Here is a 25,975-nt window from a genome sequence, read left to right as displayed (position 1 = left end):
TGATATTAAAATATTCTAATATTACACAGTTGGTACATATCCATTTATTTTTGAAGATATTTTTGACAATAATTAAGGATGCCAATCAAGTGTTTGCAATAATGCCCCATGATTCTTGAGCCTAACCTTGCTGTGAGAGAGTATTTGCCCACTCTTTTTTTGCACGCATGAACTGTCCACTTACAGTTCTCTTTCAAGATTTTCTGACAGCAGAATTCATGATTCCAAGTTGTCCAGGTCTTACAGATGCCACAAGGCCGCTATGGAGCCCGTGAGCCGGGGGGTGGTGCCAGCGCTGAAACCAGGCCCCCTTCCACTAGTCATTGCAAGTTCGACTGTATCGGCATCCTGGATGCACCAACGTGTAGAACATGCAGAAGAGACCTGGGATCAGATTTCGGTCGATACATGTTTAAATCTGATCGAGAGCATGCCCAGCAGGATGGCAATGTTGAAAGCCAAAGGTGGATTTACAAAATACTAACAAAATGAAAATTATTATTTTTAGGAGCAAAACAGTAACAATGCAGTGACATGACAAGAATCTGCCTAACTAATCATATGCAAAATAGTTGCAAGTCAAATTTATGTATGAGATAGCCAAGATGTCTATAAAATGATGGTAGGATCACATTCAAAGCAGTTGGTGAGATATGGAGCCTGAAAGTCAAAAGTTCAAAACATTGTTACTAGTGTTGAGCGAGCATGTTCGACACTGCTCGGTACTCGCCCGAGCATCTCACTACTCCGGATGTTCGGTGAGCACCGAGCATTTTCGGGTTACTTGGGCGGGAGCTCGGGTCTCCGCTCTGCACGTTTGGCGCTCTTTACAGAGCCAATGAACATGCAGGGATTGCCAGCCAGTCACTGGAATGCCGCAGCCATGTTGGTTGTGGGCATTACAGTGATTGGCTGGCCGCACAGCATCACCTCGAGTATTTAAAACCGGGCACCGCCATCTTGGACACTGTCGCACTGGATCAGACGGTATAAGGAGAGAGCTGCTGAGCTAGGGAGAGATTTATACTGCGAAATAGGTAGTGTAGGGTCTCTAAAGCCTGCAAAATCAAACAAACAGTCCTTCTCAGGACTAATATCCCTCCCAGATATCAGGCAGGCAGGCAGGCTGTATAGGAGACGCAGTGGTTATACCAACAAACACTGCATTACAGTCCTGTGTGCGGCTTTTCAAATTGCTAGACTTAGCCCCAGGTCTCAAGGGCCAGGAAAAATCCTTTTTTTTACATCTAAATCCTCTTTTTTTTTTTCTCAGTCAGACTGTACAAATACCCATCTTATTAACCTTTGGTATTCCCCCCCCCCCCCCCAAAAAAAAAATTGAGTGTGTCTGTGAGTGTTCAGACACAAATATATCTGTTTAAAAGAGTCTGGTGTAGGCCAGATAACTAGAACTGTGGTTTTGCAGTTCCACGGTTCAAATCTCTGTATTATCCACTTTTTTGCCTTTTTTCCATAAAAAAAAAAAGTTTGAGTGTCTCGCTGACTTTTCAGACACAAATATATCTGTTTAAAAGATTCTGGTGTAGGCCAGAGAAATAGAACTGTGGTTTTCCTCTTCCACGGTTCTAATCTCCTTTTTATTACCCTTTTGCCATTGATAGTGCGAGTGTAAGCTATTTTACTTCATTTACAATGGGCAAGGTGCGTGGCAAGGACGTGGAGCTGGACGTTCTGGTGATGGTGCGTGCAGAGGATGGGGCTGTGGCCAAGGTGAAAATGTGCCACAACCAACAGCCACATCTTCTCGCTCCCAGTTCTTGACCAAATTACTAGGGAAGCACACAACAACACCACTATTGCGAACTGATCAGTGTGAACAGGTTATTAATTGGATAGCAGATAATACTTCCAGTCACCTGGGCACCACCACCTCCGGTCTGTCTTCCACACGGTCAAGTGTTAGTAGCCGTGAGTCTCAACCGCATACTCCTCCTCACCCTGATGCTCCTTCCTCCCACCATGCCGAGTGTCGTCAGACAGCAACTGATCCCACACTTGGACACTCTGAAGAGCTGTTCACTGGTCGATTTTCATATTTGTGCCCCTCGCCTGCTCCGCTTGAAGTGGTGGAATAGGAGATCCCATGTAGCGATGGCCAAATATTTGAACAGACACTGGCAATTTGCCACAAGAGGTGGACGATAACGAGACACAATTGCCACGAAGTGATGAGGACCGTGGTGCGGAAGTGGAAGAGGAGGAGGTGGTGGATGATCTAGTAACTGACCCAACGTGGCAGGAGGACACGCAGAGTGAGGCCAGCAGCACACAGGGCGAGGGAGGCAGAGTACCCCAACAGGCAGGAAGAAGCAGTGTGGTGGCCGCAGACAGAAGGCGGGCAACCGTTCCCCGTAACACCAACACGAGGGATGCTGTCAGTGCAACCGGTAGGTCTTCCAGAGTCTGGAATTTTTTTAAAGACTCTGCTGATAACCCCAAAAAGGCCATTTGTACCACCTGCCAGACCAGCATCAGCAGGGGTGACAAAACTACCAGCCTGACCACCACCAGCATGATCAGGCACATGTCAGCAAAGCACCCGACTTTGTGGGGCGAACCACAGGGTCCACGACCAGTGTCAGCGGGTGTCACCACTGCTTCTTCCGCTGTTGTGCGTGTAAGAGAACCCCCTGTTGTGCGTGCAAGGCAATCCCCTGTCCATACTGCATGCAAAGATGCCCCCTCCTCTCAGTCTTCACTTGTTATGGCAGTTTCTCAAGAAACAGCATCAACGTCCACGTCCACGTCAGCGTTCAATTGTCCATATCCCAGACCTTTGAACGAAAGCCAAATTCGCAGCCAACACCCCACAGGCCACAGTCCTAAATTCGCACATTTCACGACTGCTTACGTTGGAAATGCTGCCTTTTAGGCTGGTGGAGATGGAATTCTTCCGCAACCTTATGGCGATAGCCGTACCTTGGTACTCGGTCCCCAGCTGACACTATTTTGCCCGGTGTGCCATCCCCGCACTACACAAGCACATGTCCCAAAACATCTGCCGTGCCCTCAACAACGCAGTTACTGGGAGAGTCCACCTGACAACGGACACGTGGACAAGTGCTTGTGGCCAGGGACGTACCTCCCTGACGGCACACTGGGAAAACATAGTGGAAGCGGGACCCAGTCGGACCTTGGGACGGAACACATCCTCCCTACACCGAGGATTGCGGGTCCTATGTCAGTCAGAGTTGACCCCACAGTGTTCAACTCCTGCGCATCATCCTCCTCCTCCTCCTCATGTTCAGCCTCCATCTCAGATTTCACCACATCAGTTACAAGCTGGAAGCACTGCAGTACTGCCTCAGCCAAGCGGCGACAGGCTGTGCTGAAACTCATAAGCTTAGGTGATAAACCTCACACTGCTTGTGAGTTGTGGACAGCTGTGAAAGAGCAGGCAGATCTGTGGCTGAGACCGCTGAACCTACATCCAGGCATGGTCGTGTGTGACAATGGCCGTAACCTGGTGGCGGCTCTGAGGCGAGGCGAGATCACACACGTACCATGCCTGGCTCATGTGCTTAACCTCGTGGTTCAGCGGTTTCTTAAATCGTACCCCGAGTTGCCAGATCTGCTCGTCAAAGTACGTCGCCTGTCAGCTCATTTTCGCAAGTCGGCTACAGCTTCCGCCGCCCTTGCTGTGTTGCAGCAGCGATTGCGGCTTCCGGCACACCGACTGGTGTGTGATGTCCCCACATGTTGGAACTCTACCCTCCACATGTTGCAAAGGATTTGTGAGCAGAAGAGAGCAGTTGTGGAGTACCAGCTACAACAAGGCCGTCGATATTCAGGTCAGACTCCACACATAAGAACTCAGGAGTGGACCTGGATGTCTGACATATGTACCATCCTGACAAACTTTGAGGAGTCCACCAAGATGGTGAGTGGCAATGACGCCTTCATTAGCGTCAGCATCCCACTTGTCTGTCTTTTGCAATGCTGTCTGCAGAGAATTAAAGAGGAGGCATAGCAGCCAGAGTATGATGAGATGGATCAAGAAGCCATAGCGAGCGATTACACACAGCCCAGCCTCATCTCATCCCAACGTGCATTAGGGGACAATTAGGGAGAGGAGGAGGAGGAGGAAGAACAGGAGCTGGTATCATGCGCTGTAGACGGTAGTACCTGTACAACTGTCATACCATCGGCTCAGCGTGGGTGGCCTGAGGACAGGGGGGAGGAGGAGGAGAGCATGGTCAGTCATCATCTTGGTGAGCACACAGAAGTCTTGCCCGTTACCAGTCTGGCACGCATGGCTGACTTTATGTTACGCTGCCTTAACCGTGACCCTCGCATTGTCAAAATGTTGGGTGACAGTCATTACTGGTTGGTGACACTTTTAGACCCCCGCTACAAGGAGAACTTTCTCTCTCTTATTCCTGAGGTGGAGAGGTCTACAAAAATGGGGCAGTACCAGAAGGCCCTTGCTGCAGAACTGTTAAAAAAATTCCCATCTGAACACGCTAGCGGCTGAGGTCACAGTTCGTTGCCCAACCAAGGCGTACAGGCGAGAGAAATGCAACTCCAATCCAGCAGAGGCAGGGGAACACTGTCAACATTCTGGGACAGTTTTCTGAGACCCACCCAGCTTACAGGCCCTGAGGTGCGGGGTACTTTCACAAGGAGTGGAAAGTTTCAAAAGATGGTGAGGGAGTAACTTGCCGACCGTACCAGCGTCCTCCATGATTCCTCTGTGCCTTTTAATTATTGGGTATCCAAGCTGGACACTTGGAATGAACTCGCTCTGTACACTTTGGGGGTCCTGGCCTGCCCTGCCGCTAGCGTGTTATCGGAGCGTGTTTTTAGTGCCGCTGTGGGAATAATAACTGATAATCGCACTCGCCTGTCAACGGACAATGCTGGCAAGCTGACCTTATCAAAATGAACAAGGGCTGCATTGGGCCAGACTTCTCATCACCACCAAATGACAGCAGAGTAACATAAAGTCAAATCCACTGTGTTATTTCGGGAGGTGTATTCCCATGCACCGCTTCACACCCACACATGGGTATATGCTTTCTCATTTCGGCTGTTTTTTGTTCTTCTCCTTCTCCTCAGCCTACACCACCACTATACCACCAGGGTGACAGTGGTCCGTGTTGCCAGCATTGCAAGTTCCTCCGTCCTAATTTTTGGCAGCTTTTGCTTGGAAGGCATAGGCAAAGACTATGGGAGACCCACTCCCCAATAATGGGAATAATGTTTTTAATATGCTGTACTGCATGGCTCTTGTAAGGGGCATTGCAAGTTCCTCCATCCTAATTTTTGGCAGCTTTTGCTTGGAAGGCATAGGCAAAGACTATGGGAGACCCACTCCACAATAATGGGAATAATGTTTTTAATATGCTGTACTGCATGGCTCTTGTAAGGGGCATTGCAAGTTCCTCCATCCTAATTTTTGGCAGCTTTTGCTTGGAAGGCATAGGCAAAAACTATGGGAGACCCACTCCCCAATAATGGGAATAATGTTTTTAATATGCTGTACTGCATGGCTCTTGTAAGGGGCATTGCAAGTTCCTCCGTCCTAATTTTTGGCAGCTTTTGCTTGGAAGGCATAGGCAAAGACTATGGGAGACCCACTCCCCAATAATGGGAATAATGTTTTTAATATGCTGTACTGCATGGCTCTTGTAAGGGGCATTGCAAGTTCCTCCGTCCTAATTTTTGGCAGCTTTTGCTTGGAAGGCATAGGCAAAGACTATGGGAGACCCACTCCCCAATAATGGGAATAATATTTTTAATATGTTGTACTGCATGGCTCTTGTAAGGGGCATTGCAAGTTCCTCCATCCTAATTTTTGGCAGCTTTTGCATGGAAGGCATAGGCAAAGACTATTGGAGACCCACTCCCCAATAATGGGAATAATGTTTTTAATATGCTGTACTGCATGGCTCTTGTAAGGGGCATTGCAAGTTCCTCCGTACTAATTTTTGGCAGTTTTTGCTTGGAAGGCATAGGCAAAGATTATGGGAGACCCACTCCCCAATAATGGGAATAATGTTTTTAATATGCTGTACTGAATGGCTCTTGTAAGGGGCATTACAAGTTCCTCCGTCGTAATTTTTGGCAGCTTTTGATTGCAAGGCATAGGCAAAGACTATGGGAGACCCACTCCCCAATAATGGGAATAATGTTTTTAATATGCTGTACTGCATGGCTCTTGTAAGGGGCATTAAAATAGTCTTGTTAAGCTACTGTGACCTCCACGTCTCTTCCAAGGGTCATTGATATTGTCTTTTTATTCCACTGGGACCTCCACCACTCTTCCAAGGGGCATTGATATTGTCTTTTTATTCCACTGGGACCTCCACCACTCTTCCAAGTGGCATTGATATTGTCTTTTTATTCCACTGGGACCTCCACCACTCTTCCAAGGGGCATTGATATTGTCTTTTTATTCCGCTGCGACCTCCACCACTGTTCCAAGGGGCATTGATATTGTCTTTTTATTCCACTGGGACCTCCACGTCTCTTCCAAGGGGCATTAAAACTGTCTTGTTAAGCTACTGTGACCTTCACGTCTCTTCCAAGGGCCATTAAAACTGTCTTGTTAAACCACTCTGAACTCCACGTCTCTTCCAAGTGGATTAAAACCGTCTTGTTAAACCACTCTGAACTCCACGTCTCTTCCAAGGGGCATTAAAACCATCTTGTTAAACCACTCTGAACTCCACGTCTCTTCCAAGGGGCATTAAAACCGTCTTGTTAAGCTACTGTGACCTCCACGTCTCTTCCAAGGGGCATTAAAACCGTCTTGTTAAACCACTCTGAACTCCACAGCTCTTCCAAGGGGCATTGAAATGTTGTTTTTAATTACCTCTAACCTCCACGACTCTTCCAACGGGCATTGCATTTCCTCCTAATTTTAGTCAGCTTTTGCTTTTCAATGCATAGGCGAACACTAAGGGAGACCCACTCCCCAATAAAGGGTAGAAGGTTTTTAGTACGCTGTAATCCACGTCTGTTTCAAGGGGCATTACAGTTCCTCATAATTTTTGGAAAGCCTTCCATTCACTGCTTAGGCCAACAGTGTACAGGAGACCCAGTTGCTATAAATGGAAAAAACTGTTAAGGCCTTCTGACCTCCATATCACTTACAAGGGGAATTGGAGTGCCTCAAAATTTTTGGTAGGCATTGCACTCACTGTATGCCCTATAACTGTGTAGCCAAACTGCTCCTTTTGGTACAGAAACATATCCTACAAGACATGTGTTGTTGACTGGCCTGATATTGATGTGAATGGTCCCTGTTCCTCCTGCTCTTTCTCCTTTGCCACCACCTCATCCATCATTCATCACCTGAAGATTTGTTTTAACGGGAGTCATAGAACTGGGATACTAGCAGGAAAACATCCAGCAATACTCGGAGGAGGTAGGATATGCGCCAAAACGCTGACCACTTCAGGCCTAGCCGCTACTACATACATGCGCTTGCATTCCAAGGAACAGAAAGCTAAGGAGATGGATGGCCTCATGATCATGAATAATTTACTCGCTGTGTAGGAGGCCGACCACTGCTGCTGTCTACCTTCTGAACTTTGTGTTGAAGCCTGATTGACCCAGGCCCCGCAATCCTCTATGTCTGGAGGACGTGTTGCATCCCAGTGTCCAACTGTGTCCCAGCTTCCACAATATTAACCCAGTGTGAAGGCGTCAGTGAGATGGACCATCCCTGGCCACATTCACTTGTCCACGTGTTTGTGGTTAGGCTGTCCTTCCCACTAAATGCACTGGGGAGGGCACAGGTAATGTTTTGGTATGCGCACTTGTGTATAAGGCGCACCGGGACAAATAGGGGCGGCTGGGGACCGTTTATGGACACCCGGCCTCCCCCTGGCGGCTGGGGACCAAGCGTGGACACCCGGCCGCCAGGCGGCTGGGGACTGAGCATGGATACCAGGCCGCCGACGCAGCCATGACGTGGTGGCCAGATTCCGCCTCCACATGCCTAAAAGGCCCAATTTCAAGTGCAAGCAAGCAAGCAGTATGGTATTGCAGCCTGGGGGTGGGTGGGTGGCAGGCTGCATACTTGCGCTTGCATTGCAAGGAATGGGGGAGGTACAATTGAACACTGCCCTGGGACAAGGACTTACACGGGGATAGTTGTAAGTCTGCATCTTCTGATGCGGCAAGGATCACTTCTGATGGGCACACTTTTAGGCAGTGACCTGGGTGTCAGCGATGCTTCCAGGGGTCTTCCCCATGCTGTTCCCATGTCTTTTCAGCACTGTATGCATGTGTCACACAGCACATGGCCAGATAACGTTGTAAAATGTTAAAATGACATTTCCCGGTGAATGCATTTGTCACGGTTGAAAGCAATACAAAAGTGCAAAAACGCATAAAAAATGCTACTTGTGAACATAGCCCAAGGTGTGGAGGAGTATTTTTGTTTTTGGTTATTTATTTTACCTTATACACAAGTCTTTACCCTGGAAAGGATGTTCCTTAACATATTTCACAGGAAAACAGTTTCAGTTTCGTTTTTGAACGTTTTATTGTGAGCCCGTAAAAGTGGCTTAATATCTCTGACCACGTTGTTGACAGCAGTGACCTGGGGGTCAGAAATGCTTCTTGGGGCGATCCCCATGCTGTCCTCATGTAATTTGAGCACTGTCACTATCGTTTTGGGCACTTTTTAGGCTTTCTACAGACTGCCGGGGGTGCCGCTGCAAAAATGCTCCGGTCTCCCATAGACTCACATTGGGCTCGCTGCTCGGGCCGAGCACCCGAGTATCACGGTGAGCTCGGCCCGAGCTACGAGCACCCGAGCATTTTAGTGCTCGATCAACACTAATTGTTACCCATTTGCTTGCCAGTGTATTTTTGGCCAGTGTTTTTCTTACTGTGGAATTGCATACAATGACCTTAACTGAGGCAAGTGAGACCCGGGTTCATTTATGACCCATGGATGGGTTGCTGATGAGCTCTTAGTGAAAGTTTTTAGGCAGGTAATTCCTGGGAAGGCTCACCACTGTTCTAAGATGTTTCCATTTGCGGATAATGACTCTCAATGTGGTTCCCTGGAGTTCCAGAGCCTAGGAATAACTTTGTTACCCTTTCTAGACTGGGACCGAATTTGTTTTGCATCTGTATTTGATACTTCAATATAGTAATAATAATTTTCATTTACCGTATTTTTCTTGTTGATTATAAGACGCACTTTTTCCCCCTCAAATTTGGGGGGAAAATGGGGGTGCGTCTTATAATGCAAATTGTATAATCCGAAGCGCTTACCGGCGTTGGTGGAGCGGGGTCTCAGGATCGCTGCTGCAGGAATCTTCTGCCTTCTGGCAGAGGTAGGAGTCGGAAGATGGCTGCGGTCCCCATGCTGCGGTCCTCATGCTGTGTGTCCCTTGCTTGCAGTAGGTGTCCGATTGTGCGGGGGCTCCGCTGACATTTTGTAAAAGCAGGAGCCCCGCACCTTCCATACTGTTCTATGCGGCGGTCTCGGGGAAAATGGCCGCCGGAGGTGGCGCATGTGCAATTGAGATCTCGGGAGCAGAGATCTCAGTGCCGAGATCTCAATCTGAGTATAATTTGAAACATTCACGTGTGACAAATATGCAGAAACAGAAGAAATTGTGAAGGGAGCAAATTAGTTTTAGTGCAATAGAAATGGGATTAAACAAATTTAAATAATTCCAGAAGAAAAATATGCAGCAAAAAAGAATGGGAAAAGGCAGCAATACCAAGGAAGCATTGTTCAATACCAAACAGTGATAACAATAAAGAGGACTCTTCGCTTGCTGCGGTAGGTTCAAACAGCTGATACACAGTCGTAATGAGAGTCTGACTCCCACCAATTTGGTATCAATGGCCTATTATTAAGGTTATTCCATTCATTTTAAAGAACAGAATAATCCCTTGTTTTTGGGGTACCTGAGCCTTACTCCATTTTCATGTATTGTTTTATATTTAATCTATAGTCATTGAAAGGGTTTTCTAAAACTATATTGATGGCCAGTCCTTAGGATATCACATAAATTTAGATTAGTGAAGGTCCATCTCTCTTTAACGCTACTGATTTGTAAATCAAAGTGGACAAGGTGCACTAGTGTCCCCTTCATTGATTACCAAGCACAGCTCTGTACATGTTGTAGTGACAGTGCCTGGTACTGCAGCTTATTGTAGTGCAGTCTCATTTCTGTAAATTAGACAAAAATGCAATATCAGGCACAGGCACTAAAATATATGGACAAGTTGTCTTAGAAAACTCCTTTAATGTCGTTTAGGTGCATGAAATTAGATGCATAAAATTACATATACCAACAAAGAAAATGTATCAAAGTATCTTAACCCACTTTACACTCATGTACACATATTGTTTCCTAGTGCTTGGTACCCAACTTTTGTAATAGTCCATTAGGTGGAACGGTATGAAATCCTTTGTCAAATACCTAGTATACAAAATCAATAATCAAGATACGTGTTTGAACTTACCTCTTTATAATAATGTTTTCTTGAATTCTGGTTCTGTTATTGAATTATTTATTGCTACATCATTTTGAAGATTATCCAATGGAATAATTTAAAGTGCATTACAAACAGCAAAGGTCAGGGTTACTGGTCTTTACTTATTTGGTTTCAATTTAATTAGGCATTGTAGATAATACATGGTGATTACGACTTGCAGAAATTGAATAGATTGAAATTCAATATGGTGTAGGATCAAGACAAAAAAAATCATCCAAGTTATTAAAGGGTTTTTACTTATTTTTTTTTTACCGAGGCAATTTTTATAAGGGCTAATAGGAAAAAATGGACTACACAGTTTGTTGTGCGATTTCTCCTGAGTGCGTCAATACCCTACATGTAATCGGGAACTACTTTTCAGGCACAGTAGAAAGCTCAGAAGGGAAGGAGAGCCATATTACATTGCAGATTTTGCTGTTATAGTTTGCAGGTGCCATGACCCATTGTAAGAACCCCTAAGATGCCAGGATAGCAGAACCCTCACATAAGTGACCCCATTTTACAAAGTACACCTCGCAATGAATTCATCTAAGGGTGGAGTGATCATATTGACACCACGGGTGTGTCACAACATTTTTTACAGTTGGACAGTGAAGAAAAAATAATTAAATTTTTAGCATCAAAAATTAGTTTTAGCCCCAGATTTGACATTTTGACAAGGGAAAATGGGTAAAAATGGCACCAAAATGTGTCACACAATTTCTGCTGAACATGGCAGTACTCCATATGTGGCTGTATAGTACTGTTTCGCAACACGGCAAGACTCTAGAGGGACAGAGCGCTATTTGAATCTTCTTAGAATAGTTTGCGGACGCCATTTTCAGAGCCCCCAACTGCAAGAAGAGAAAAATCCCCCCTCAAGTGATGCCATTTTGGAAATTACACTCCTCTCGGAATTTATCTACAGGTGTAGTGACGATTTTGACTCCATGGGTGTTTTCCAGAAACAAACAGCAATGGATGTTGCGGAGTGAAAATTGCACTTCTGCCATTATAGTGACCAGTATGTTATGGTGCCCATACATTGTATTGCCCTGCACATTGTAGTGCTCACACATTGTGTCCGTCCAGCTCGTGCTTCTAGAGACATGCACCCGTAAATTAAGCGCTACAGAAATGCCAAACATGGGGACACTAAATGTGGTTTAGGCACACTGATGCTTAGAAGGGAGTGGGGCATTTGTATTTGGGAGCACAGATTTTGCTGGATTTATTTTTTAGGGGGGAACCAAAGTCCTTTCCAAGAGCCTTTGTGCTACCAGTAATGTGGAAGCCCCCTATATTTCCGTTGAAAGATAATGGATCTGATTGGGGGCTTGCTGTTTTGTGGATTGAGTTGAAGCTTTTATTGGGAACATTTTACATAATATTTTGGATCATATTTATCCTGCGCTCTATGCTGAGTACTTAGATTGGGGTCTCCATCTAAATCTCCGAATGACGTGGTTCAGATGAAATCACCGTGGGTTCCATTCACTATACTGAGGCAGCAGAGTTACTCTGGACCTCTTCTGGCCTCTGGTCAGCAGTGTCCATATTTTCAGAGGTTCACAAACTGTCGCTGATCGCGCTTTTATGCAAGCCAAAAAAAAGTTTAAAAAGACGGACACTGCTGGATCATAGGCCAGACAGAGTCCAACGTGTCTCCATCTACCTCACTATGGGGAATCTTCTGACTGGAGGTTGTATGAATCGCTTATTTAAGAGATTTACAAACACTCCGGTGTGAGAGTTCAGCGTAGAATGCAAAATAAATGTGAACCGAGCCTTATTGCGATCTTTGGGAGGCAGAATAAACAAATCAACAGCAGGTCAAAAATTGCTTTTATTTATTTTCTACGCTATTCCTTGAGCGGTATAAGTGATTTGATGGCTTTATTCTTCCGGTCAGTGCGATTACAGCGATACCAGATTTAAAAAGTTGAGAACTATAATTTTTCTACATTTCTGCTGACAGAGTCATGTGAGGGCTTGCTTTTGTGGGATAAGTTGAAGATTACCATTGGCGGCCCGCGATTACATCACGGGGGTGCTGTGCGGGTGGGAAAGGGAGCCCTCTCCATCTCCTAGCCTTCTAAATGCTGCGATCCCTATTGATCGCAACATTTAGGGGGTTGAACAGCTAGGCACAGTGCGGGCACTGCGCCTGGCTGTGACAGCTGGTGCTCAGTTATCACTTAAGCCGAGCTACCGGCAGTGATCGTGCAGGCACAGCCCCTGTGCCCACACGATTTCCATGATGTAAATGTACATCATTTTGCAGAAAACCCTTCCCCTTACGTCAAATGTTGTGAAAGGGTTAAATGGATTGTCAAGGTACTCATCTGATTGCATCAGGTCCTGTTACTGGCACCCCCACAAGAAACAGCTAATTTTGTGGGGGCACTCTTTAAGATGTAGCAATGTAGTATTACATGAAAATATTTCAGATTACCCTTAATGTAATAAAAGGAAAGTTCCATTCTGCCACAATTGGAGCCACTCTCAAATGAGGGTACTCCTCTACAATGTCCACATGACCTTTATGATTTAATTTTTATTAAAAGAAAAAAAAAATCAGTAGGAATAAATACATGACTCAGACTTGTAACAAGAAAACAAATTTATTAATTTTTAAAAGACAAGACACAATTTTGTTTTGAAAAACAACACAAGAAAGCTAGCCTGAGTTCAAGTCTGAAATATTCAGAAAAATCCTACTAATATCTTTAGTATGTTCCAGTCATTTTTAAACAACACACTAAAAGTTAATATATATATCTTATAATTATAAAAGTTCCCCAGTTATTGTACAGTACACAATACAAATTGCCCACAAACTATCATTTAGCTCCTGCCAATCTGGAGAGGACATGATATACTAAAAGATTTAGCATTTCTCACAAAAATCACATCAGGAAATACGTATTTACAAAATCCAATACATTATACAAAAAAATGCATCACGTGGTATTCTCCAAATAGGTTTTAAATAAAAAGTATATTCAACTGTAATCCAAAAACTGGAAAAGAACATTACATTATCACACACATACAATCTCTATTAAGGAAATAAAAAGCTGCCTACCTTACTTTTATGCAACATATTTATTTTATATAAAAACTGAAATAAAAGGAGAAAGAACTCAAATTTCCTACTACTATTAAGCCTCTGTGCTTGTGGACTGAATTCATGTCCTCTGCCACTTACTAAGTGAAACAGAATACAATGGCACTTAAATAAAAAAAAAAGTAAAAAAAAACAAGAAAATCACACATCACAGCTTAAGAGAAAAAATGGTGTGTTGAAGCTTGTTGGGGTAAGAAAGCCCTGAGGAGTTTCTGATTAATGGCGTAGTTAGGTGTGTGTTTGACCCATTTACTAATACAGTTATATGAAAAAGTTTGGGCACCCTTATTTATCTTAAGCTTAATGTTTTATAAAAATTGGTGTTTTTGCAACAGCTATTTCAGTTTGATATATGTAATAACTGTTGGACACAGTAATGTTTCTGCCTTGAAATGAGGTTTATTGTACTAACAGAAAATGTGCAATCCACATTCAAACAAAATTTGACAGGTGCATAAGTATGGGCACCCTTATCATTTTCTTGTTTTAAATACTCCTAGCTCCTTTTTACTGACTTACTAAATCACTTTTTTTGGTTTTGTAACCTCATTGAGCTTTGAACTTCATAGCCAGGTGTATGCAATCATGAGAAAAGCTACTTAAAGTGGCCACTTGCAAGTTGTTCTCCTGTTTGAATCTCCTCTGAAGAGTGGCATCATGGGCTCCTCAAAACAACTGTCAAATGATCTGAAAACAAAGATTATTCAACATAGTTGTGCAGGGGAAGGATACAAAAAGCTGTCTCAGCGATATAACCTGTCAGTTTCCACTGTGAGGAACATAGTAAGGAAATGGAAGAACACAGGGACAGTTCTTGTTAAGGCCAGAAGTGGCAGGCCAAGAAAAACATCAGAAAGGCAGAGAAGAAGAATGGTGAGATCCGTCAAGGACAGTCCTCAGACCACCTCCAGAGAGCTGCAGCATCAACTTGCTGCAGATGGTGTCACTGTGCATCGGTCAACTATACAACGCACTTTGCACAAGGAGAAGCTGTATGGGAGAGTGATGCGAAAGAAGCCGTTTCTGCAAGCACGCCACAAACAGAGTCGGCTGAGGTATGCAAAAGCACATTTGGAGAAGCCAATTTCTTTTTGGACGAAGGTCCTGTGGACTGATGAAACCAAGATTGAGTTGTTTGGTCATACAAAAAGGCGTTATGCATGGCGGCAAAAAAACACAGCATTCCAAGAAAAACACTTGCTACCCACAGTAAAATTTGGTGGAGGTTCCATCATGCTTTGGGGCTGTGTGGCCAATGCGGCACCGGGAATCTTGTTAAAGTTGAGGGACGAATGGATTCCACTCATTATCAGCAGGTTCTTGACAATAATGTTCAAGAATCAGTGATAAAGTTGAAGTTACGCAGGGGATGGATCTTTCAGCAAGACAATGATCCAAAACACCGCTCCAAATCTACTCAGGCATTCATGCAGAGGAACAATTACAATGTTCTGGAATGGCCATCCCAGTCCCCAGACCTGAATATCATTGAACATCTGTGGGATCATTTGAAGAGGGCTGTCCACGCTCGGCGACCATCAAACTTAACTGAGCTGGAATTGTTTTGTAAAGAGGAATGGTCAAAAATAACTTCATCCAGGATCCAGGAACTCATTAAAAGCTACAGGAAGCGACTAGAGGCTGTTATTTTTGCAAAAGGAGGATCTACTAAATATTAATGTCACTTTTCTGGTGAGGTGCCCATACTTATGCACCTGTCAAATTTTGTTTAAATGCAGATTGCACATTTTCTGTTAGTACAATAAACCTCATTTCAAGGCAGAAACATTACTGTGTCCAACAGTTATTACATATATCAAACTGAAATAGCTGTTGCAAAAACACGAATTTTTATAAAACAATAAGCTTAAGATCAATAGGGGTGCCCAAACTTTTCATATAACTGTATGTTTAGTTATGGAAGGCTCTGACCTTCCACAATTTCAGAATTTATTTCCTAAGATCTTGGTTCACTTTTGTCATGAAGGCACTCTGTTTCAATCCCCAAAGGCCAAGGATTTCAAGTACTGACTTCTTTTTCTTAACTTCACTGTCGAACACACTCAATAATCCTTAGTCACTAGGAGCAAATTGTGAAACAGATGTGTTCTAATTTAAGGCATACAAGTTCTTGAAGACACATTTCGTATGTGTTCAGTTGCTTCCCAGCTTTGATTTTCATCGGCAAGCCCACATGCACCATTTTCTAGAGTAACAATACTCTAGAAAGTCTTGAGATGAAGAAATTAAAATGAATGAAGAAAACAAAAACATCATTATTTTTGCTTCTCGACGGTCATGATTTTGTTATATACCCATTGACTAGGTGTGGATTTATCAGTAGAAATTAGAAACTCAGGGCTTTCATTCCCGAAGTTTAGAAACCAGTGTAAAAAACATAAGGCAAGTAAATAAACCATAACCAACCCAAACAGAACACAAGGAAATCAGGCAGTCACTTTGTAAGTGGCTTTCATTAAGCAAAATAGGTAAACTCTACTTATTTCTACTGGCACGTACAACCACTAGCAGCAATGATCAAGGCATGCAAACTGAGAAGCATATACAGGAAATAATTATAAAGATCAACAAAATAATTGTCAAACTACAACCCTTTGAGTATTGTACAGCTGTATGTATAGAAGAAGCGAGTAGCCATGTGGACCTAAGAACCACCTAGTGTCCCTTCCAGGATTTAATGTTGCAATGGTGATCAATACTGAAATATGGGTAACATATGCTACCATTTTTCCACAAGTTGTACTTCAGTAACCAAAATGTGACATACCAGCTTTGTTATAACCTTACTTATAGATTAACTGCCAGAAATGATATCTCTAAGATACTGTTTTTGCTTAGCCTACCCTATTCATCTCGATCCAGTGTCTTACAAATTGAACATTCACAGAGAAGAATTACAATCCAAATGCATTGAGCATCTGGGGAATTCTGGCAAGTTATCCTGAACTAGACCAAAAATAAAAATTCCAAAAATAAAGTCACAATGTTGTAGGAGAATTCACAGTATTAGACAGCAGGGACTAGAGAAGACACATATCCATATCACATCAGCTGGACTAAAGCTGTGATCATTCTGACGTAAACTTACAGAAGATACTTGTGAAAAAGTGTGCCATCCATATACTAACAATACAAATAGCTGACATGAATTACATGTAAACTGTCACTTTTTAGAATTTCAGAGACCAATTTCCACATTCTTCTATGCTTTTCAGTATACAATGGATTCACAGAATTGATACCTAGTGATATTTTTTTTTCTTTGGATTTTTTTTTACATACTGTGGGCGTTTTGTTGAAAAGCTAAAAAGTAGCGTTAACGTTGAGGAAAAAGACTGGATAGCATTGGACATATCTAATTACAACTTAATAGGAAGCATACAGAAAAGAAAACATTAGGAAGTCGTAATTATGACCTTAATTAACAACTGTCGAGTTAATATATGAAGATAGTACCTTTTATGGTAATTATTAACTAAGGGGTGAGCACACACAATATGTTCTCTGGTGTTAGCACTAGTATCCAATATTAACTAAGAGAGCATAAATTACTGAAAAAATATAGGTTAAATAGGAAAACTTGAATTTACGTCAAATGATAGAATATTGTATATTTTATTAACAACCTACATTAGCCTGAAAATATTAAAAAATCTATGCTGTTTTCAACTACAAACTATACATCTCTGGTCAAAAAATATTGTGGCTAAGGCTGTGGTTCATTTTTATTTTTTTTTTAATTACACCCTGATAAAATCTAGAAGTGGCTTGCTGCTAATTGGCCTAACACAGTCTGGGCCAATTTCTGAAAATCAAAGGAAATGAAGAATGGGGGTTTTGCCCATATAAACCAATAAAATCACAACTGTCTTTTTTTGGCTACAGTCATAAAAGCAGTACTGATTTCATACTGATTTCAATTTTACACCGGTTCTTGTAAATGTGCTCCTCTGTATAGAGCTAAGTCATTGAATGAGTATACTGCATTTTATTACAATGCTCAAAGGGTTCAGGACAGCTTTACGGTAAACATTTTAATAATATAAAGTATTATGTTTCTATTCCAGTTTTTTTCTTCTTCATTTTTCTCCAAAGGAGTAGTGCATATCAGATTTTTTAAATACCTGCCACTGGTTGTAGACAAGACTATTGGTTATACAGACAGAAGAGGTATTTTCAACCCTTACGACACTTAAAAGGACTTTTTATACATAAAACATCCTTCTAGCACTGAAAGGGTTGGCGCTACTTTCTGTATACCATGCCTGAAGCTACAATATGGCAGACACAGGCAAGTGTAAGGATTTCACTTGGATAAATAAAAAATTTAGTGTTTGTTTTTTTTTGGGGGGGGAGGGGGTAGTGCTATGTCATTAGTGTGTCAGGAGTCATGTGCATATTTCTACCATATAGATTATGATATATGCCATGGCATTGTACTCAACATTTCCTCTAGTTTCCTATACATATTTGGTTAAATGTACTCTGTCCACCAAAGCCACAAAAAAACACTACCACATCCCATTCTAAAACGCGTTGTCCTTCAATATTATTGTAAAAATGGAATTGTGAGATCATTATGCAGGATGAGAATGTTAATGGTACTTAAAGAGATTTAAAGACATACTACAAAAGAAGCTTAAAATAAAATCAATGAAAAGATCAGACAAGATCAAAACTGCTGGATCCAGGGGGTAGCTAGAGGGTAGAGCTCCAAGACTTGTGTCCTTGATCGATACAAGGCTAGGGTATTAAATTGAATATTTGCCCCAATGAAGGAAAGCCTAGCTTCACTTCTGGCTGGATACATAAATCACACTGATCTGCCAAGTATTATATTATTATACGTCCACCTTTGGAACTAATTATTTTTTGTCTCAATGCAACCAACATGTAAAATTAAGCAACTTTGCAGTAGGTCTTGATTTAATGGGTTCTTCACCTACTATGATATTCATAAGTCATCAAAATCATAGTAATGGAAAACGTTAGTGGGGTGTCCGATGTTGGACTTCTACCAATCCAACATTGATGACTTATCTTACTGATAGATCATCAACATCAGATCGGTGGGGTCAAACACTCAGCACCTCCATAAACCAGGTATTACTAGGTTTGGCAGCAGGGGCCAGATATAAACAGTGTATGAAGCAGGATACCACAGCTCTGTGAAGCTGATTGATTGGTCTATGGTACTGTAGATCAGCAGTATGAATGGACAATATGTAACATTGGCGACTAAGCAGCAGTCTTTCACCACTAATGGTGAGGCCCAGGCATCATCTTGATATAATTTATCTAACAAAGCCACCCCAAAAAAAGTTTTAGAAGCCATGACCTAGACTTTATTGTAACACTGCTTAATTTTTTGTTTCAGAATCACCTTAACTGTAAAACATTGGTTTCAAAGGTTGAAATTAATTTTTAAATGCAATCGACCTTTAGAATGAGGCTGCATCAACAATTAGCTTTTATCACGTGGGATCCCAGCATCGTTGCAATGTTATATATTGCAATAACATAGGTATGTATTCTTCCTAAAAACATGAAAAAATTAATAATACAGATAAATGTGACTAGAATTTAAAGTGTGTCTGTAAAAGTAAGGAAACGTTTCATCCTTTAGCATTTTCAATTGGTTTGTTAAACCTGTTTCTCTAATCCAATCAGCCATTCATTATTAATAAATGAAATGTCAGCACCAAAGTCAGTCTAATCATCCCATTTACTCCTGAGAGCAAACAAGTGGATTGTATGAAACTGATACTGAACATGTAATGAAGTTCAAGAAACATACCCTATTATCGCTACCCAATAAAATCTGTATATAGCACCAACATGCTCCACTGCATTGTAAACTTGGCCTGATTTCAGCAGATCTGCCCGCCTAGTAATCCATATTGTCTATCAGGAAAAGGTGAAAGATCTTGCATAGGTGGCATTGCACAATGGTTTCTCAACATGACATTTCCTCTACGCCCGGACTGATGTTTATCCTTTGACCGGTTTGGTGATTTATGACCAACATAAACCTACAGGCTGCCCATCGTGTGAGAATTGGGCTGTGCGTAGGGGAGACAAAACATTAGTTTCAATGCTTCCATTTTCTACTAAAAAAAAAGGAAGAGTAGTATACACAGTTCATGTGCTAGTGGCACACATGGTTGCCAGGACGGGCAGATTTCTCACCAATTGTCAACACAGACATTTTAAATTGAAGCTGCTAATTTCTCTTAAAGCTAGTATTACTTTGGTGTTATCATAAAATTACAATCCTTGCATTATCTTATTGTGAAGGATAGCTAATCTTGAACCTCGTTGAACATTTTCTTAAGAATGGTAAAAGTATAGCATCTTCCTATATTCTTACTTGGCATAATTAACCAAAAAAAGTAACTGAATAAAAAGATAAATGTATTGGAGGTTCTTTGCAGGTCTATCAGGAGTGCGAAGTACTTATCATCAATAATGTTGACAGATAGAAATTATCATTTCACCTGTATCTTGCAAAAATAAGTGAAAATTAGATTAGTTAGGTGTTGCCCATTTACCTCAAGAAACATTCTAGAACATGTTCTTACTACTAGACCATAGTGGTTTTACTAATAGAACAATTTGAAGGTATATTTGCTTAACCTGTGAAATAATAATTGTAAAGTAATAATCATAATATTCATTATAAAAGACATTTTGGGGACTTTCTTAGTCTATAATTTAGTGGACAATTGGAGGAAATTTTACATTGCAGATGTATTATATTCTATGTATATTCCTTGCGTAACTGTGAGAACTTCCATTGGGTCTTATTAAAATAATAGAATTGTGCTTCTAATATATGAACATGTTGAGGACAACCAAACTGATCCCTATCGATCCCTAATAAACACAAGTTATATATATACATATTTATACATAAATAAAAAAAAAATCTCACATGTCCCCATGTACTACTCTAGGAGTTTCTGAAGTCTTTTTATCATCTAAAGTAAAATAGCATATATTCTAACTGTATATTTATTCCTGGCCTTTTCACATTAATTGGTATTAAATCAATGTTTATTTTCTAGTTACATGTTTTTGCATTGTTCAGGGCATGGGTAAACCATGCATTAAAATGACCTCAGTGCATAAAGGACATGATATGCGGGGAAAGGGGGGGTTTCACTGGATTGCACACCCTGCTGTCCCTGAAGGGCTAAACATAATTGCAGTCATGCTGACCCTCCTGGCAAGAAAGAATTTGCTCTAATTAGCATGCCCGCTGACGCGTTTTGCTTTTCTCAACAACACATACTTATAGCTTGGGGAGCTCTGGATAGTTAAGCTGACTATGGAGACAATTTCCACAATCCCAATATAATGCTACTTATACTAAAGCAAAATACATTTAGTTACAAAATAGGGAAACGGGAGACACATGGGGTATCAGAATAATCTTAATCTAGAAGTGCCAAAAGTATTTACTAATTTATTACAAAATTAGGACTTTCCCCACCTTATGTGGGCTTTAGAAACAACAGGCACACCTTGCTGAAAAATGATTAACAAGAAAAAAGGAAAATAAAGACAACTACTACACCTTAGCTTCAGTTCTGTTTAAGGCACCATGAAATAGGCGAGGTACTGTGATCCCTGATGTACATTCTTAAATGGCAATGGTGTGTCTAGCCACCTGTTCAGACCCTACACGGATGGGGAGAAGTTCCAATGAGGTGTGCCAGGTACACTGCCTAAAATGTATTACACAAGCACAAGCATTAGTTTCTTTTTCTCACACTTTACCCTAATCACTTTATTACAGCTGCTTTTGATGGCAGTGTTATATTATAGACAAACTCCATTCAAAAAAGCTTCCTTTAGGCACATTGATCATTTCTTGCTTCTTTTATGTATGGATAATCATTTTCTGTCTCATAACAGAGCATTTGCTTTTGTTTTAATAACTAAAATATTATATAACAGTGATGGGCAAATTAAATTACTGCAGTTAAATTAAGTAAGTAAGTAGATGGTAGGGCGCCATTAAGATAAAGGCAAACCTAAAATGCTACTATAGTCATGTCTCGTGGAATTCTGTAAACAACATTTCTGAGAATAGGATCACTTCAAAGTGGATGTATTATTGACCTGTGCCATTGAAAACTTTATTACTCATTTTCAGTCTTTGGTATCATTACCAAATGCAGTTGGAGTAAGCTTTCAGTACAGTGCTATGTATAGTAAAAACATAAAGGGGTAATCTCAAGTTTGGAAGTTATAGTATCCATGTAATAGGGGATAACTTCCCAAATGCACCAATCCAAGAACTGGGGCTCTGAAGAAGGTCGACCTGCGAAGGTCGATCATGTGCACTGCCACTACATTAATTCTTGGGGGGGGGGTGCCAAAAAAAGGCCAAGCGTAGTATCACTGGTGGTCCCATTAAGAATGAATGGGGGTGCAGTGCAGATGTTCGACCTCCGCATTATTCACTTGGGGCTCTTCAGATTCATGGTTCTTGGGATCGATGTGAGTCCCAAAGGACGAACCCCCAGCAATTGGGAAATTATCTCCTATCTTATGGATAGAGGGTAACTTCCAAACGTGAGAACACCCCTTTAACACATTAAATCATTTCTAGCATGTAAACAACTTGTAGTCATCTGCAACTCATAGCAGAATTAATTTCCTGTACTGTTAGCTTGCACTAACATGAAAAAGGTGAAATGATAATGGTACATATATTGAAATCCATGATGGAGTTACTTTTTTTTACAAAAAGAACCCTAAGGAAGCTTTCTCAAACAGTAGTCTTGGATATATCAATCTTTTAACACCGGTATCAAAAACAGCCAAGAACCTGGTTACCAGTTCCCACTCTTAAATACTATGCAGGTTGCTACATTCCTTGCATTCTATAAATTATATTCTTCACATATATATGTGTATATATATGTATATGAATCTATATATATACAGCATAATAGCAGCAGAGTGAACTACTGTTATGAAATAGAGAGTTTCTGGGATAGAAAGAACACAAACCTCTGACATTGGTCCTCATTCCATTAGCACAACACTTTCTTTAACCCCGTCTTCCCTGACTTTTTTTTCTCCAATTCTGAAATGGTATAGATTGGTTGCTAACAGACAATTTTCCATGTGTTACATCCTCTTTCTGTTTTTCTTTCTTGATGATCTCAGATACTTGCATGTGCAAGTGATTTCAGGGGCGAAGAGGTTAAAGAATTACGTCGCCGTATGTCCTGTTATATTTCATACTGTCTATTATCAGATTCGCTCGAAGGCATAAAGCATTTGTGCAGTGGAACCCAATGCAAAATCAGTAGTATCCCAACGGAGGAGCTGAGTGTGCACTAAAATCCTCAAAAATGTTGATGTTTCAGAGCATTTAAGAATGCACGTCCGCTAAGTGAAACCCCGAGTTTACAAACATCATTATAAACAAGATGGATACGATTAACGGAACTTGTTTGCGTTGTTTACTGTTAGACAAAAGCCTACTTTTCACTCATATTACAACTTTAGCGTACCACACTGTTTCATGCAGGTCATGTTACTGACTTGTAGGACGCAAAAGATGAAGCTTGAATTCTCCTTTGTACAACAGAACAACTGCCTAAACATTTACCTTCATACATATAAATATCTTATCTTACAAAGATACAGGGTCTTCCCCATATATATGTCATGGATTTGCTGCTGCGCCTTCTTTCTCCAGTGTAAGTGATCAACATTTTTTTTAAAAAGAAGTGCAACTATTAAGTTCAATAAACCCAGCAATAAAATATACTTAAAAACCAAAGAGAGGAAGAAAATATTCCAGTGACGTTAAGAAACAAAGTATAATGACCATAAAGAACAACATGAAACAAAATCTTAAAATGCAATAATAAAACCAAGCAAAAAAAATAAAAAACTGAAGACTGTGAGAGGAAAATAAAGCTGTGCTTGGGTTAAGGTTGACAAAATAGTTAAGGTCACAATAGGAAAATTTGACAACAGTCGACCTTTAGGCATATTCTGTTCTACTGCCATAATTTCAAGCCAACATACATATATTTATACAATTCTGTTTTGAAAGCTTTTTCATATTCACTAGACTGCAGTGTAGGTATTCCCGGTGGCACTGCACTGCCTGATGGTTTGAGTGCTTGTGACAATGTGCTCGCTGTGTATTTGGTTCAAAACCAGGCTCTGCTGAACGCTGCCCTCCAGCGATGGCTGCATGCAGCCCACCTGGAAAGCTTGACCCAACTCTGTCTTCTCCCGTTTGGCTGGGGGCTCTCCAGAATCATCAAGTTCCTCATCTATTTCACTCTCCACATCGCTGCCCTCATCTGCACAAACAAACAACCATGAAACTAGCACAAAGAGAAAGGAGGAAAGTGTAAGAGATAGAAAAGGCTAATCGTTTGCACATGTAATTCATGCAATCTTTCAATTGATAACAAAAATACTGAAACCACTTCTTATATGCACAAAGTCAAGCAGAAACTTTACAAGATCTAATAGTAACTACACTTTTAAAACAATTTTTTACATTTTTTGGGGGGATATTTAATTGCCTGTAGATTGCTCCACCAAATGCTCAAAAGACTACTGAGAAGTGCACAGATCGGGAGACAAGACTCCTACCTGAACGAGCACACAGGGGGGGTTGATCTTAGAGAAAATGATTGGCTTTCCACTGAATCCGTAGCCCACTCCTGCCTCTCAAGCTGCGCACTTCTCAGTGGTCTTTTGAGCAATTGGTGATGGTCTCAGGATCCAAAGCCTCATTGATCTTCAGGTAATTAAAGAGACTAAAAATATTTTAAAAAATTGTCAAAAGTGTATTTATTATTCATGAAGAAGCTATTAAAAGTGAAGGAATTTATATGGCTAATATAATGGACTAACAAGAACAAGATCACGGTTCATGCCGGCATGTGTCACTTTTTTTTTTTTTAAGAGGCTAGTAATTTAAAATATCTCTAAAATTGTTCCTTCAGATAAAAAATCCCAAAGTTTCTATCCTTCTGAAACTGCTTACATACAATTTCTAATAAACATCTGACTACAATATCTAAGGCTGGCTTTATATAATATATGAGATAGCTGATGCTTGAATGTGTGCTCAACCAACACCTATCTTTCCTGACAACTTCATACTTTGGCCCACCGGGCATGTGTTATGATTAGGAAAAGCAGATAAAGTCTCTGGACTGGTCCCAGTGAAATCGTCTGGTTCGGCCAATATACAGCTAGTGTGTATGGTTAGTTAAAGGACCTTTCAGTACTGTATATGACTACTCTTTTTTACAACTATCACTTTACCCTCCCCCTCCTCTTCTTGGTCTATACTTTTGACCTAAGTCAACTCAATACCCCTTTGGCTTCCAATATCACTTATTTGGAATAGTTATTGAAAAATACTTCCTCTCAATTGTATTTTTTTTACTATTGGTGGGGCTATATTGGTCATTATTATAAATGATAATGAAATGGAGCAATCGATTCGTGCTGCCCTGGTCTGATGTCCAGTCTGGTCCTTCATGACATTTGGTCTTCACATCTGCACCCGGCATCCTCGTTCTAACATCTTGGGTCCTGGGTGCCTCTGGTGCTTACAAGGCCCTGTGATATAATGACGTCACATGAGGCCTAATGACTAAGGCCTAGTAAGCACAAGAGGCATCCAGGATGCCAGATTGAGAATGGTGAAAGCAGAAATGAAGACCGGCTGACAGGTCAAACCACAACAGTGTGAATCCAACTGTTAATATCTAATAAAAAGGTATTTAATTAGTTCCCAATTTTTTAAAAACGAAGACCCTTACTCGTTTAGCCTAGAGTTTTTTTACACCAGCTTTAGTGAAGAGAGCGCTGGAGTAAGATGTGCCATATTATCATCTGCCTCAATGAATTTGGCGCTTCCATTGCTAAAAATGTACCCCTGCAAAGGCAGGCATACATTTCTGTTGCAATTTACGCCACTTTTGTGGTGTAGATTATGATATATTTATTGGACGCAGTTAGCTACACCCTGTCCCACCTGAACTCTGCCCACTTTTCAAAATATTGGCAAAGCTGGCCAGAACTGACCTAGAAATGCCAAAAGTCACAAAATTTTTGGACAACCCCAAGTTGTGGAAAAAATGTATGGCATTTTAAGCAGTTTTAGGCCAGAATTCTGGAAAAATATGCTTGATGAACAGAGCACTATGTTTGTAATGTATTGAACACAATCGTTCAAGCAAAGCTAGAGACTACTTTGTGGACGGTAAATCATGGAGGTTACTGGTGTATCAGACACTTTATTATATCCTTTCATTACTTATCAGGAATCCTATCTGGGATATTCTC

At 41.3% G+C, this 25,975-nt stretch overlaps 1 protein-coding gene across 5 annotated transcripts in view; it reads right to left on the bottom strand.

The window, feature by feature from the left end:
- Positions 1-15,447: 15,447 nt before the first annotated feature.
- Positions 15,448-25,975, bottom strand: part of RFX3 (regulatory factor X3) — a 390,908-nt gene continuing 380,380 nt past the window's right edge. For 4 of the 5 annotated variants that reach the window (XM_073669195.1, XM_073669227.1, XM_073669212.1 and 1 more), the window contains one exon: positions 15,448-23,991. In XM_073669195.1, the coding sequence (XP_073525296.1) occupies positions 23,726-23,991 (266 nt within the window). In that variant the 3' untranslated portion in view covers positions 15,448-23,725. The remainder of the gene's footprint in view (positions 23,992-25,975) is intronic. The other variant, XM_073669206.1, reaches the window with a different exon arrangement.

Source organism: Phyllobates terribilis, unplaced genomic scaffold (genome assembly GCF_046119375.1).
Source record: "Phyllobates terribilis strain yellow unplaced genomic scaffold, ASM4611937v1 Scaffold_1__5_contigs__length_1240528914, whole genome shotgun sequence".
Lineage (NCBI taxonomy): Eukaryota > Metazoa > Chordata > Amphibia > Anura > Dendrobatidae > Phyllobates > Phyllobates terribilis.
The sequence above is the reverse complement of the archived record's forward strand: the minus strand, read 5'-3'. Positions and strand labels throughout refer to the sequence as shown.